At 35.2% G+C, this 15,967-nt stretch overlaps 1 protein-coding gene and 1 long non-coding RNA gene across 5 annotated transcripts in view; one reads left to right on the forward strand and one right to left on the reverse strand.

Annotated features, from left to right (window-relative positions):
• The window catches only part of ROCK1 (Rho associated coiled-coil containing protein kinase 1), a 160,861-nt gene that overhangs the window by 20,119 nt on the left and 124,775 nt on the right, over positions 1 to 15,967 (reverse strand). For all 4 annotated transcript variants that reach the window (XM_019418335.2, XM_019418336.2, XM_019418334.2 and 1 more), the window contains 6 exons: positions 15,462 to 15,646; positions 13,826 to 13,895; positions 10,693 to 10,787; positions 2,377 to 2,542; positions 1,060 to 1,153; positions 525 to 613 (listed from right to left, as the gene is read on the reverse strand). In XM_019418335.2, the coding sequence (XP_019273880.1) occupies positions 525 to 613; positions 1,060 to 1,153; positions 2,377 to 2,542; positions 10,693 to 10,787; positions 13,826 to 13,895; positions 15,462 to 15,646 (699 nt within the window). The remainder of the gene's footprint in view (positions 1 to 524; positions 614 to 1,059; positions 1,154 to 2,376; positions 2,543 to 10,692; positions 10,788 to 13,825; positions 13,896 to 15,461; positions 15,647 to 15,967) is intronic.
• LOC109248560 (uncharacterized) overlaps positions 4,598 to 15,967 on the forward strand; it is a 47,906-nt gene continuing 36,536 nt past the window's right edge. Inside the window, exon 1 of the long non-coding RNA XR_002072116.2 lies at positions 4,598 to 4,929. This is a non-coding gene — a long non-coding RNA (uncharacterized LOC109248560). The remainder of the gene's footprint in view (positions 4,930 to 15,967) is intronic.

Below are 15,967 nucleotides of genomic sequence, written 5' to 3' on the forward strand. Positions count from 1 at the left end.
AATCATTTAATAAAAAGTAAAAAATATGTATTTTACCATAAAAATCAACTGGGGTACACAGTACCTTATGAAGAATTTGAACTACTGTGTAAGTTAGTAAAATGACAAGATACCAAGTTTTAGTAAAAATGTGAACTGCATCATTAAATATATAGCAAAATGATACAGTCACCCCTATAGTTTCTTACTTACTCCTAGTTCTTCTCTCTTGGCTTTAGTCAAGTGTTTTCTCTTCATTAAGTTTTCCTACTGTCAATTAATTATAGGTCTTCTGTACAATCTAAAACATGTTCTTACTAGTCAAATGACTAGACAAGCTACTTTCTGAACTCAATTAAAATCCAATTTCCTGAAAAAGACTTCTATATTTAATGAAGAAAGAGTATTACATTATTTGTTCCCGTGAAAAGATTGAACATTACAACCTAAGTTTTAAGAAAAAGTTCACAAAGAGCAAATGTTAGCTTCTGAATATATGATACTCAAATACAAACATATGGAAAAGGCTGAGAGAGAATGTATACCTGTGTTTTAAGGGTTCTTTCTGTACTGATGTTCTTTTCATAGGTAGCCTTAAGATTATTGATCTCTTCCTCTTTCTTCAGTTTATATTCTGTTAGCAAATTATATAAAGTGTTATTATATGACATTAAATTTCTGCATTCAAAATTAAGGCTCTTAATTATGCAAATTAGTTTATACATCATAACTTTTAATAACTTCATTAAGATAATTCTTTTTTATTGTTTTATTGAGGTATAATTGACAAATAAATTTGTAAGATATTTAAGTTATACAATATGATAATTTGATAGATGTAAACATTGTGAAAGGATTCTCCCATCAAGTTCATTAACATATCCATCACCTCACATATTTACCATTTTCTGAGATGAGAACATTTAAGTTCTACTAAGATAATTCTTAAGGCTACAGAAGCTATTTAACATATGAAAACAAATATTTCAAAAACCTAATACACAATATAAATAGCTAAGATTTACCTCTGAACTTGATTAAACATAATTAAAACAAAACAAAACAAAAAACCTTACATACCTTCCTCTGTCCTCCTCATTTTATCAGTTAGCTCTTCATTTTCTTTTCTTAATAACTCAAGATCTTTGGTTAGCATGCTGTTTGTTTCTTCAAGCTTAACAAAACACACAAAGGTTTAAGTTACATTCACTTTGCTAGTCTCTTATTTAAAACAGTAACTTCAAAAAAAAAAAACTTCACATTCTCCATAGATGAGGACAGGTCAAACGCTGCTTTATTATGAAAATGCCTGGTTTCCGGTTTAACATATGTGGATATAATTAAATTCAAAATATTTTAAAACAATTGCTAGCTTCTAAAAATTACTTCAGCGGGTGTGTATGTGTGTGTGTTTTTGTGAAAGGAAGAAAAAAATGTAATGGAAGGAGAACGACTACAAACTTGGGAAATTTAAATTTAGGTTTCTAGCTCTGTGATTCTTAGCAAGTCACAATGCTTTTGGGCCTCAATTCCTTCATCTGAATAATGATGATGAAAACGACAATTAAAAACATTTTGCTTTCAGTAATGTACTACTCATTCACCATTCTATGTATACTATTTCACTTAATGTTCATAAGAATCTTGTGGAATAGGTATTATTTCTTTTTCTTTTTTTTTTTTTTTAAGTAAACCCTATGCCCAATGTGGAGCTTGAACTCACAACCCTGAGATCAAGAGTTGCATGCTCTACTGATTGAGCCAGCCAGGCACCCCAAATATTATTTCTATTTTATAGATGAAGAATCTGAGGCTTAGAGAAGTTAATGCACATTGCCAAGACCATGTAACTTCTTAAAGGCAAAGCTAAGATTTAAACCCAGGACTATCTACACCAGAGCACTTGATGGTAACTTCAAAAGAAGAAAAATCTAACTCCCCCTCCCATTCCCATAATCTATATAGAGAACAGTATAAATTTCAGGAATAGTTAATTATAGTATTGGTTTTCTATAATTAATTTGTAAATATCCATAAAGAATTTCTCATCCCCAAATAGTTTCTCTGAACTTTATAGAATTCTGGCCATAAAACCAGTTGCAATGTATTAAGATAATACAACAAATGAATTTAAGCTAAGCATTTCCTTACATAAAATATATTAAGATCTATAGCCAGAAAGAGAAAAAGTATATTACACTGAAAAAGAATTTCAGTCATTAACAATGGTTTTGGATTATATAAACTATTTTATACAGGAGTACAGACTGACCACTGTGTATAAGCAAAGTCAAAGTAAATACACATGCATACATATTCACCTTACCCTAACACTTTAGGATGTGGCCTATTTTTATTTAATTTTAGTCATAAACCTTACGTGAAAACCACACTTACCCGACTAACAGTGTGATCTTTATCTGTAATCTCCTGTCTATTTCTTGAGGCAGCTTTCTTGCTTTCTTGGGTCAATTCAAAATACTGTTCTTCCAGAAGCCCTCGAGCCAACTGCTCAGACTCGGCTTTTGTTTCTGCTAGATCCAACTGAGTAGTAAGAGTTTCTCTACAACAGATTTATAAGAGAAATGGATATAAAGAAATTCAGTTATTCTTTCAACTTAATGATATGCTTAAAAAGACAACTATATTTAAATAATAATAATTCATTGCTTAAATAAAATCCATTACTTGAATCCACTTGAAAAGTTCTATATAAATAATAAATTTAACCTCTCAGACTCTGAAAAACTATAAAAGTAAAGAACTCTTTAATTGTGTATCTGCTATTGTGCTTAACTAAGAAAAGTTAATAAAGCAATGGCAAGTAGTCTACTTTTGAAAAGGAAACTGTTGTGGATTAGAATGGAAGGTAGCATGGCACAGGAGAAAAATAATAGTCTTGTAAACCAGGAGGCCAGACCTAGACCCTTATCCCTATTCTATCACTAACTAATTGGGCAAGGACCCTGGGCAAATTTCTTACATTTCCTGGAGCTCAATTTAATCAAATCTGTAAAATGAGAGTTAAGCTAAATGATTTTTGAAGTCCTTTCCAGTTCGGAAATTTAATGAGATTATGAAGACTTATAAACAGATATTTAAACCACTATAAACTGTTCCAAGAATGCTCCTTGGGAATAACACTTTAAAGCTTTTTTGGAATTGACATTCAGACCAGGACCAAATCACTCCAATTTGCTTGCTCTTCCTGAAGAAGCTATCTTGGTCATAAATGTACCCCCCTATACACAGTAGGTGCTCAATTAATGTTTGCTAAGTTAATAAATGACTTCCACCTATTTTTTACTAAGGGAATAATACAAATGAAATTTTCTGTCTCAAGCCTCTCTCAAGAGGGAAATATATACTAACTACAGAAAAAAAAAAAAAAAAAAGAATATTCATTCATTTGTCCAAAAAACATTTACCTAAATGGTTACTATGTGCTAAATATGGTTGTACTAAGTAAGACATACAGTAGTAACAAAGTCTCTGCCCTCAGGAAGCATACATTAGTGGGGTGAAAATGGTCAATTTAAAAAATGAGTAAGTAATATACAGTATCCATAGAGAACACAATAAAATGAAAAAGGTAGAAGAAGCTGTGCATGTGGTATTTTATATAGGGTGATCAAGGAGGCCTCTCTGCTAAGAAGACATGTGAGAAGAAATATGAAGGAAGGGAATGAGCTATGTGTATCTGAAAAGTGGTAAGTTGGAAGAAACATCTAATGAGAAATGCCCTAAGTTTGGTCTGAAAAAAGTTAGTGTACGTGAAGTGGGAGATCAAGGAAAGTTGTGAGAAATGTATTAAAAGAAGTTGGAAGAGATAAAGATCTTATAAGACTTTCTAAAACAGTATACGGAACTTTGGTTTTACTCTGAATATTCTGTTTTTAAAAGATCATTCTGGGGGCGCCTGGGTGGCTCAGTCGGTTAAGCGGCTGACTTCGGCTCAGGTCATGATCTCATGGTCCATGAGTTCGAGACCCGTGTCAGGCTCTGTGCTGACATCTCAGAGCCTGGAGCCTGTTTCAGATTCTGTGTCTCCCTTTCTCTGACCCTCCCCTGTTCATGCTCTGTCTCTCTCTGTCTCAAAAATAAATAAACGTTAAAAAAAAAAATTAAAAAAAAAAGATCATTCTGGTTGCTGTATTAAGATCAGACTGTAGGGGGAAAATGGCAGAAGTAGGGATATTAGTTAGGAAGCTACTGAAATTATCAAGATTGGAGATGGTCTGGATCAGGCTGGTAAATGGTACAAGTCATGAGAAATAATCAGATTCTGAATATGATTTCAAATTATAGCTAGGAAGACTTATTAATGGATTGAATGTAGAGTATAAGAAGAAAAAAGAGTCTAGAATAACTTCCAAGTTTTTTATTTAAACAACGGGAAATAATAGGATTGCTAATACCAAAATGGGGAAAACAGGGAGCAGCTGGTTGGCAGAGTAAAGGAATCAAGAATTTTTTCTGGACATGTTACAAATGAAATGCTTATTAAACACTCAAGTGGAGATGTCAAATAGATGGCTGGACATACAAGTCTGGAATTCAGGGGAGAATGTGCTTACACACTGATGCTATTTAAAGCCATGAGACTGGATGAAAACAAGGAGGGAGTGATCCCTTGGGCCCTCCAAACTTTAAAGGTCTCAGAGAGGGGAAGGGACAAAGGAGCAAAGGAGGTTAAGAGTAGCCAGTTCAATAACAAAAATACCATGTGGTGGTCAGAGAGGCCAGATGAAGAAATTTCATAGAGAGAGTAATGGACTATGTCAACTGCTACTGTTAAATAAGATAAAGACTGAGAACGGACTATTGTCTTTAACTATTAGGAAGTCATAAGTAACCTTGAGAAGGGTTATTTTGATAGAGCGATGAATGCAAAAGTTTGACTGGAATGAGCTGGAGAGAGAAAGGGAGAAGAGAACCTGAAGATAAATGGTATGTCACTTTTCTTTCTTTTCTCTTTTTTAAAGTTTTATTTATTTATTTTGAGAGAGAGAGAGAGAGAAAGCATGAGCAGGGAAGGGACAGAAAGAGGTAGAGAGAACCCCAAGCAGGCTCTGCACTATGATTTCCATGAGATCATGACCTGAGGTGAAATCAAGAATCCAATGCTTAACTGACTGAGCTACCCAGGTGCCCAGGCATGTAACTTTTTTAAAAAAATTATCTATTTATTTAACTTAAAAAATATTTATTTTTGAGAGAGAGAGAGAGAGAGAGAGAGAGAGAGAGAGAGAGAGAGAGAGAGAGGGGTAGAGAGGTAGAGAGGTAGAGAGGTAGAGAGGTAGAGAGAGAGGAGGACAGAGGATCTGAAGTAGGCTCCGTGCTGACAGCAGACAGCCCCATGCAGGGCTCAAATTCACAAACGGTGAGATCATGACCTCAGCCAAAGTCGGATGCTCAACCGACTGAGTCACCCAGGCGCCCCCGGTATGTCACTTTTCAAATAAGTTTGCCACAAAAGGAAGCAGAAAAATATGATGGCAGGTGGAAGTGAATATGTGCTCAAAAGATGGTTATTTTTTACAGAGACGTTTACCTGTATGCAATAAAAATGACTACAGAAAGGAAAAAATTGATGTAGGAAAGGTGAAGATTACTGGAGTCATGTTCTTAAGTAGGCAGAAAGGGATGGGATCAAGGGGCTGCCTTAGTTAAAAGCACATTTTGTCCATTTACATCAATCAGAAGGAAGGCAGGGTTTATTGGTACAGATGCAGACAGATTAGTAGGTTGTGAAGGTAGAAGACAGTAGAAGTTCTCTGACTTCCAGGAAGCAAGACCACTTGTTGAGTGTGAGGATGAGGACAGGTTGTTGAAGATCTAGGAGGAAGGAGAAGATATGAAATACGTGTCTCAAAGCATAGGGAAGTTAGTATGTTAGGAAAAGACGCGAAGTACTGCCAATGGTAAGTCTATGATCCTAGAGGTGGTTCTGCACTATTATACACAGGGCTTCAGACTGGTAACACTCTTATCTGAGCTTACTGCTTTGTATTAAATTCAAATAAAAGTAAGTTGTAATTTAAAATTCCAGAAAACCTATTTATCCCAAATTATAGTCCTATCCCTGGCTATGCAACTGTGCAAGAGAAAGCAAGAAACAATGAGATGGTTCAGGGTAAAATTGTCCACAACTACAACCATCCAGACTTCCTTCACAGCTCTCCATAATGAAAGACCTGTCTTTACTGACTCCTAGGGCCAATCTATCACCTTTATTCTCCCGTTTCCTTAATGAAATCAATTAACAACTTCTTTTTCTTCTAGGATGTAAGATTATAAGCAGGGACTTTGTTCTTGTTCACTGCTGTATTCCAAATGCCCAGAAAAGTCTCTGGCCCATAAAAAGTGCTTAGAAATTTTGTTTCAATCAATGGATAGAGGTGTAACTTTTCTCATTCTGATTTCCTTTCCATGTCTTTAAATATGCTCAAATTTCTACTATCTTTAAAAAGAGATGGCTCTCTTTCACCTTCTCCTCCAGTTAGGGCTCCATCTCTATCTCCTTGCCTTAACAGCCACGTTTCTTAAATTAAAAAAAAAAAAATTATTTATTTTAAGAGAGGAGAGAGAGTGTGTGTGCGCATGTGAGCAGGGGAGGGGGAGGGGGAGAGGCAGAGAGAGAGGAGAAAGAGAATCCAAAGCAGGCTCCACAGTCTCAGCTCAGAGCCTCACATGGGGCTCGAACCCACAAACTGTGAGATCATGACCTGAGCCAAAATCACGAGTTGGATGCTCAACTGACTGAGCCACCCAAGCACATCGAATTTTTAAATTTAACAAATATTTACTGACCATCTACAATGTTCTAGGTACAATTCCAGGTGCTACACATATAGCAGTGAATCAGAGTTAAGGACAAAACATTTGAAAATTCCCTTCTTCACTGCTAAATTCTAGCAGAAAGATAAAAACAGCAAGTAAAATAAAATAAGTAAGCAAATTCTATAATATACTGGGAAGGGATAAGTACTACAGAGAAAAATAAAACAGGGAAGGAAGTACTGAAGGTAGCAAGGTAATGGGGTGGGGGATGTTTGCAATTTTAAGGATTATTTAGGGAAGGCCTCTCTGAGATGACAGTCAGACCTAGACCCAGAGAGGGTGAAGAGGCAGGCTGTGTGGATATTCAGAGAAAATGTTCCAGGTGGAGGGGAGAGCAAGTCAAGAAGCCCTGAGGCAGGAGAGTAACTGACTAGTTTGTTGAATTGTAAGGAGGTAATGTGGCTATTGTCTACATTCTGTCTCTACTTCTACCCTTACCATTAATGTCTCAATCTACTTTAGTATCCATTCTCATTACTATTTAGGAACTGTTCTCAATAAGGTAACTAACAACCTTAAATATAATGGACAATGTATTTTTAACTTGACCTTTTTGAGTATTTGGCACTTTAAATCACCTTCTCTTCTTTGAAATATTCTATTTCCCTTAGCTTTTATGATACCTTATCTGTTGTCTTCTTGTATTACTGGTGATTTACTTTCCCTTCCTTTGCCCATTCCTTAAAAGTAAAGGCACTAGAAGTCTGTTCTTAGCTTTTATGTCTTCTCATCATCCTACACTAGGGGTTACAACTTAGTACCTGAGAGGGTCAAATGAGTCCACATAAGTGTTCCTCCAACTCCCTCCAGACACACAACAATTAAATCTGGGCCAACATTTTACATAAAAATTCAGATTTCTGGCTTCTCTTGAAAAACTAGATTTTGTGGCAGCAAGTGGTTAGAACTGATATGAACTCCTCAGTTTGTTATAATATTCACAACTCACAAAATGAGCTAGTACCCAACTAGCTTCAAATCAGTTACATGTATGGTACCATAGGTTCCTGAGTTTATACAATCACCTTAACAAATCTCATCTATCTCTGTCTCAGTATATCTCTGTTTCAGTATACAATGAATGTCAAATCAGCTTCAAGTCCTTACCTTTCCTCTGAGCTCTGATGCAATAAACCCAAGTGCTTGGAATCCATTCTTTGGATATCCCACAGGCACCTCAAACTCAATTGGTCTGAAATGGAAATAATCTTATCTCCCCTCATTTCATAAACTTGGCATTCTTTAACTCAGGGATTAGTGCTACCATCAACCCAAATGCCTTGGTCAGAAACTTGAGAACCCACCTGAAAATTTCCCCAACTTTTATCCCCATACTCCCATATCTACAGGTCCTATTGCTTCTACTTCTATTTTTCCCATGTACTTGCCTCCCCTTTACTGTCAATTTCCACTATAATTTTACATCTAGGGATGCCTGGGTGGCTCAGTCAGTTAAGTGTCCGATTCCTGACTCTGGCTCAGGTTCGTGAGATTGAGCCCCATGTTGGGCTCCGTGTTTCTCTCTGCCCCTCCCCTGCCCACACACACACTCTCTCTCTCAAAATAAACAAACATTAATTAAGTTTTACATCTAGATTTTCCAATGGCTACATAATTCAACTTCCTGTATCCACCAGTTTTGCCTCACTCTAATCCATTCTCTACTCTAAAGAGTGAAACTTTCTAAATTACCACCTTGTCAATCCCTAGCAATTTGTCATAGACACCTAACTTAATTATAGCTGTCTCCTGACTAGATTCTGAAGTACTGGAGGGTAAGAACTGTAACTTACTAATAATTATATCACTCACATGAATCATAGTACTTAGCACAATACTGGTTACCAATATGTTTCTGTTAAATAGATCAAACAAGAACAAATATATCAACCCCATGAAACAACATATCTGAACACCCTTCATAGTGAATGCACACAACCTGGGATTGTACAGTACACTGTAGATACCATACAAATGATAGACAATAGATTATATAATAGGGGTCTACCACTGTCCCAGAGATTAACCAGGAAAAAAGTATCTTCACTCCTACCTTAGATTCCACTAAAAATATTAAGTATCTAAGCACTGAGTGTCCATAGTTGCTAACAACACTGAGGCAACCGGACAGTACAAGGTACAAGGTAGTCTTCACCTTTCTACCAATCAGATTAGAATATGACTAATACTCCAGATTAGGAATGTCCAATAAAACTTTCTATGAGGACAGAAATGTTCTTGGGGCTCCTGGGTGACTCAGTCAGTTAAGCTTCAGACTTCGGCTCAGGTGATGATTTTATCATGCTTTGTGAGTCTGAGCCCTGCGTCAGGCTCTGGGTATAGCTCAGAGCCTAGAGCCTACTTCGGATTCTGTGTCTCTCTCTCTCTCCGCCTCTCTCCCACTTGCACTCTGTCTCTCTCTCAAAAATAAACAAACATTAAAAAAAAAAAAGAAAAATTCTATATACCTGTGCTAATATGGTAGATGCTAGCCACATGTTAACTGTTGAGCACCTGAAATGTGGCTAGTACACCTGAGAAACTAAAATTTAAACTTCATTTAAATACACTAAAGCTCGAATTTAAATGGCTATATAAGACTAGGGGCTACCATATTGGACAGTGCAGCTTTAGATTTAACCATGAAGCACAGAAGGAGGACAAAAATGTTCAACTAATATGGAAATGGAATCAATAAAATCACAACTGAGGAAAATACACAGGAAAAATGATCCAGTTCCTTCAACAAGTAAGTGTCAGGATAGTGATTACCCTAGTGGTGGGGAGGGAAGAAGGCATAATGAGGAGGGGGAATACAGTGGGCTTCTAAAGTGGATAGCAAGGTTCTGTCTCTTTCATGGGTGGTATTATAATATCATAATAATTTATAATTCATAAAACTGTACATGTTTTAATATTTAATGTATTTGTTCAATAATGGTTAGACTTTTACAATTTCTATATGGAAAGAGAATATAAAAATGTCAGAAAACTAGTTCTAATGTCTGTTCCCTCTAGCTATGAGAAGTTGTTAACACTTAAATAGCTTTAGGTCTTCTCCTTCTTAGGCCCTAAGCACACATGCACACATGTAACTTAACCTAAGAATACTAAGAGGAAGACCCTAAATACCTTTACCTAGCATAAAATAATGATGTGTAAATACAGCATGAACGATTTATATACAAATAGATGTTTAAAGATTGAGACCCTTGAAAACAATTTATTGTCACAGTTTAGTGAATCTCTACACAATTGCCATAGTATTAACATATTAAATTATTTTTCAACATGAAAGGAAATTTTAGCCTAAATTTAGTTTTATTTGTTCTGAATTAGCCCAATAAGATTTGCTATACCACTTTTATCAGAATAAAGGCACATCTACTCTCTACCTTTAAACTTAAAGAATGCTAAGTTTCTCAAGGATCCACATAAGAGTGAAAACATATGGTATCTGTCTTTCCCTGTATGACTTATTTCACTTAGCATAGCACTCTCCAGTTCCATCCACGTTGCTACAAAAGGCCATATTTCATTCTTTCTCATTGCTATGTTTTCACTCTTATGTGGATCCTCAGAAACTTAACAGAAGACCATAGGGGAGGGGAAGGGAAAAAAAAAAAAGTTAGAGAGGGAGAGAGCCAAACCATAAGAGACTCTTAAAAACTGAGAATAAACTGAAGGTTGATGGGAAGTGTGAGGGAGTGAAGGGTGAGTGATGGGCACTGAGGAGAGCACCTGTTGGGAGGAGCACTGGGTGTTGTATGGAAACCAATTTGACAATAAATATCATATTAAAAAAAAAAAACAACTTAAAGAATGCTATGATGTAGTAGTGACTCTTGTTCTAAAGAAAAATGGACATACTTTTCATTTTGTAGTTCCTGTATTTTCTTTAAATTTTCTCTGTTTTTTTCTTCAATTTCTTCCTTAAGTTCCTTTACTTGGGTTTTATAAAGTGTCTGCAAAACAAGTGATTAGAAGAAATAAGTGTTTATGAGGAGTTTGGTAGTTTCTTATAAAGTTAAACAACATATGATCCAACAATTCCACTCCCAAGTATTTACCCAAGACAAATACAAATATGTATCTATATAAAATCTTGTCAATGAATTTTCACAGCAGCTTTATTTCAAATTGTAAACAGATGAATGCAATAAAAAGGAATTACTATTGATACAAACAACATGATAAACCTAAAAAATATTTTGCTGAAAGAAACCAGGTGCTAAAAAGTACATATTGCATGATTCCATGTACATGCAACCCTAGAACAGGTGACAATAATCAATTGTGACAGAAAGCAACTAAGCGGTTACCTGCAGATAGAGGTAAGCAGAGCAGATTGACTACAAAAGGCCACTAGGAATTTATGGTGAAGGAAAAGTTTTATATGTTGATTGTTGTGGTGGTAACACAGCATACAGATTTGTCAAAACTCATCAACACATACACTTATAATGGTTACAATGAAGTATATAGAAATTATATCTCAAAAACATTAAAAGTTATATTGGTTTGGGAAAACATTATAAAGAAACTTAGCAAGCTTACTCATTTAAAAGATCAATTCTTGAAGTGAATAATGCTAGAGAAACCACTTCTCTTTTGGGTGGGTGGGATTGAGTGGATGGTTGAGAGATGTACATAAAATACCCACAAACAAGATTTATCAAACGTTCTGTTAACACACAAATAATATATACTTATTATAAAACAATGATTCTTACAAAATTCATTCGGCTTCTGCCAACTCTATCAACAAATATTAATTTTTTTTTGAGAGAGAGAGAGTGCACGAGCAGGGGAGGGGCAGAGAGAAAGGACAGAGGATCTGAAGCGGGCTCTGCTCAGAGAGCAGAGAGCCCAATGTGAGGCTCAAACCCATGAACTGTGAGATCATGACCTGAGCCAAAGGCAGATGTTTAACCAACTGAACCATCCAGGTGCCCTTCTCACAACAAATATTTAACAGGTGTAAGTGTTAGACCTATATTGTGTTAGGGTGCTGTGGTTACAGAGTAAACTTCTAGTTCTGCAGTCCTTTTTTAAACTATCCCTTTTAGTATAAAAGATAAGGAAAAAAATAGTAAGGACCAGAAAACAGCTGTCGAGAACTATCCTTCTAAGAAATAGCACTTCTCTAGGAGAAAAATACATACATTTCTTATCTATCATTTACCTACCTACCTACCAGAAACAGAGAGCAAGCAGGGGAAGGGCAGAGAGACAGAAGGAGACAGAGAATCCTAAGCAGACTCTGTGCTGTCAGTGCAGGACTAGATGTGGGGCTTGAACTCATGAACCACAAGATCATGACCTGAACTGAAACCAAGAGTCAGACACTAAACTGACTGAGTCACGCAGGTACCCCAAAGATACATTTATTTCAATGGGAATGTAAATAAAAGAGGACTGATAGCTTGCAAAATGAAGTAATTCATTTTGCCTTTAGGAATCAAAATTCCTATCTCTTTGACTTCCGATACTGGAATCTGTATGTATAATCAATGAAAGGATAAATAGAAAAAAATACTCTGATTTGAAACACCAGATTAAAGAATATCTTATATCTGGTCATAATAGTTTATCAAATTTACGGATACTTAACTCAATCCTCACAAGTTACGAACTAAATCAGAAAGAAGAGACAGTGTCAAGTTTTATATTATTTTATACAGACAAATTTAAGAATCCATAGGAACACCACAAGTCATCTGACATCCATCTCAAAATGTGGAGGCATTGGATGATTACTTTGTGAAAGTATATGGACAAGAAAGTGTGCATGATGTTATAGACCATTTTGCAGAAGTCAGTACTACACACTTTGAACAATTAAGGTTAATCTCTACCCAGGGAAAGATTTTCAATAATACTGAAATTTTTTAAATTTAAAAACATTATTTCAGTGATAGTCTAACAAGTCAAAAAATAGTTAGAAAGTCACCATGTTTAGTAGGAGATGAGCAGAGTACAGCATGAAGCTCTAAACATGGGAAAGTTCTGTAGAGCTCTAAAGGTGTTCAGATGCAAAAAATGTCCTTTTTGAGTTTATTTATTTATTTGAGAGAGAAACTGTGCTTGTGAGCATGAGTGGGGGAGGGGCAAAGAGGGAAAGAGAATCCCAAGCAGGTTCTGCATTCCTTGCCGCGCCTGACCCATGGCTCAATCTCAGCACTGTGAGATCATGACCTGAGCCTATATCAAGAGTGGGAGGCTTAACCAACTGAGCCATTCAGGTGCCCTGGTATTCAGATTCTTTATTAATTCATTAATAAATCATTAGTTCCAATATTGTTCACTTGGTTTCTAGGGCATGTTCACTAGCATAACTAGAACTCTCTAATTTAACTGCACTAAAACTTGTAGGAAAAGTGGCTGCCAGGTGTAACAGTAATGGAGAAGCTAGGTAACTGTCAAGTTGAAATGGCAGCATATAAACTTGGCAACCAAAAGAAATAACACTGCAGAACCTTCACTACCTTCAAATCTCAAAGAATTAGCTATGAATGTTAATCAATACTAGTAGTGAAAATAACCTGGCCTGCAGCAAATAAGAGTTAGAATGACTTCTATGGAAAAAAAAGCAAAATAGATACATAAAGTGAATAAAAAGAGCTAAAACCAAAAAAAAAAACCAAAACAACAAACCCTTTTGAGCATAGTTATATCTATAACTGTATGCAGTTATACCTGCAAATGGAACATGCATACATGAACCACATATGAAAATACCCAAGTTTGCTAACAGGCAAACAAAACCCTTAACAAAGTCTTACATACAGCTTTACTTTGATGGCAATTTTAGAAATGTTTCACAAAAACGTTAGTTTCTTTACAACTTACATAGAGCACGAACTCAGATTCAGAAATGAAATGTAGAGATGGGGACACGAAAAGGGGGAGAAAACCACTTCACGGTCATTTGAAAAAAAGTCAGTTCACATTAAAAATCTAAATACCTAATTTTAAGCAAAGTGTTAAAAATGATTCTTACCGAAAAATATTGCTCTGCCTCAAGCTGATCTTGTAGCTCCCGCATCTGTCCTTCATTTCCTCTATACTGTCTTCAGGTAAAAGAGAAAATAATAAATGAATGCTATTTATACTATACTTTGTATTATTCTTTATTTATTAAAGTTGCTAAAAATAAAAAGGTTTACTAAAATGACCTTTGTTTTTAAAAATCATAATTCACTATACAGTATTACTTTAATATTCATATTTGGTCAGGCCACACTGTCTCGTTCCATTTTGCTCCTACTATACAAAGTAGAGGGAACTGTTTTTTACTGAAGGTCACTTTCAGGAGAATATTAACTGTGGATTAATCCAAGTTGCAAAAATAAAAATGATATTTTCTAAGTTTTAGTAGAGAAAAGCATCCTTAGGAATAAACTTTAAATGTCACATGTAGTATAGTAAGCGATTAAAAACAGGGCACACGAAAATATTCACAAATAATATTATACATACCATACATTATATATACATATAATACCATACATTATGGCCAATGAAGCATGGAGGTGGGGCTGGAAATAAAAAACCAGGTAAGGAACGAGAAAGAAGGCAAGAACAATACATGACAAAGGAGGAGGAACACAGACACACCTACATATATATAATACACACATGAACACAATTCACAAAGAAACAGACAAGACAGAAACACAATGTAACCCCCGGTTACATATTTTCAAGGATAAACAATTCCATCTGCATCTGCTGGGTTTTCATTTTAGATAGTGATAGATTTGTATTTTCAGCATCTAACAAGGCATATAGTTGATAAAAGGACATAATAAGTGTTCACTGAATGCTGAGTGAAAGTTATTCTGGGAGAAGAAAACTACAGAACACATAATGCGAAAATGAAGGCTCTACAAGGGGGAAAAGAATTTTGCCAATATAAATCCAACAAAACAAAAACTGACAATTTTACCCAAGAATTACTATGTTGTAAATGAAGCTGGCAAATGAAGGGTATTATCACATAAATCTAGAGGAAATAAAAACACGTGACTTGGTATAAAATATACTAATCTTTGACATTAAATTTTTGAAGCATGTCTTTATACAAATTCTGAAAGCAATAATGAAACCTTGCATCATCTCCACTTCAAGTAAGTGGACACATCACATTTCAGAGTAGAAGAAGAAAAAAGGTACTTTGCATTCTGAGATGAACCAAAGGAACAAAACAAAACAAAACATAGAGTCATCATGTCTAACTCTAGTTCCTAATATAAAGAAATACTGAACATTTCCCATGAGACACTGAATACTTAATAAAAAAGTTTAATTCTGATTTTTGTAATTCTAGTGTGAAGAAACAGGCCTTTTGTCGGTATGAAAATCATGAGAAAACTAATTTTTCCACCATAAATGGACTTACTGTAAAGTCAGTGGCCTTGATAATCTCCTTTTTTCTCCCTTTAAAGATCTCTACTTTTTATTCAGTAAGGCTCCCTTGCAAACCTTTGCAAGTAAATTCTTTTTTCTAAATGCTTTTTTCCTAAGTTTTCCTTTCACAAATTGCAAATAAATTATTTCTACACATATAAAATATCAAACATAAGCAAATGCAGAACACAAAAAAGAAACAAAAAAATGTTATTTTTGAGACTTACTTTGTAAGCTGAGCTAACTCAAATTCTAATAATCTCTTTGCTTCCAATAAAGTATTTATTTCCTGTTTCATCTGCTTTTCTAGACCTTTTAAATTGTCCGCTTCAAACGCTTGAGTCTTCAATTCATTCTGTAACAATACTCGCTTATTTGATTCCTGCTCCAGTTGCAGGGATAGATTCTTAACCTATGAATAAGAAAAATAATTGCAGTCTTAAATCTCACTAATAATTTAGTAAACATTATTTGAAAGAATATCAATCAAATCTCAAATGTGCTATACTGCCTTATACAGAGAATATTAGTATTCTAAAGAGTCTCCATTGTTGACATGTTATTTATAACTATAGAACTTACTATTAAGTCAAATTAACCCCCAAATTTCAGATAGGAGATCTTGGAGGAAAAAAATCTGGTTTCTTTCGGTCCCAACATGTACAGAAATTTTAGAGTAGAGAATGGCCATAAAAGCCACTTTTGGAGGGACATAAGGGGTATTTAAATTCAC

This window comes from Panthera pardus, unplaced genomic scaffold (assembly GCF_024362965.1).
Source record: "Panthera pardus isolate Hobbes unplaced genomic scaffold, ASM2436296v1 HiC_scaffold_15, whole genome shotgun sequence".
NCBI lineage: Eukaryota > Metazoa > Chordata > Mammalia > Carnivora > Felidae > Panthera > Panthera pardus.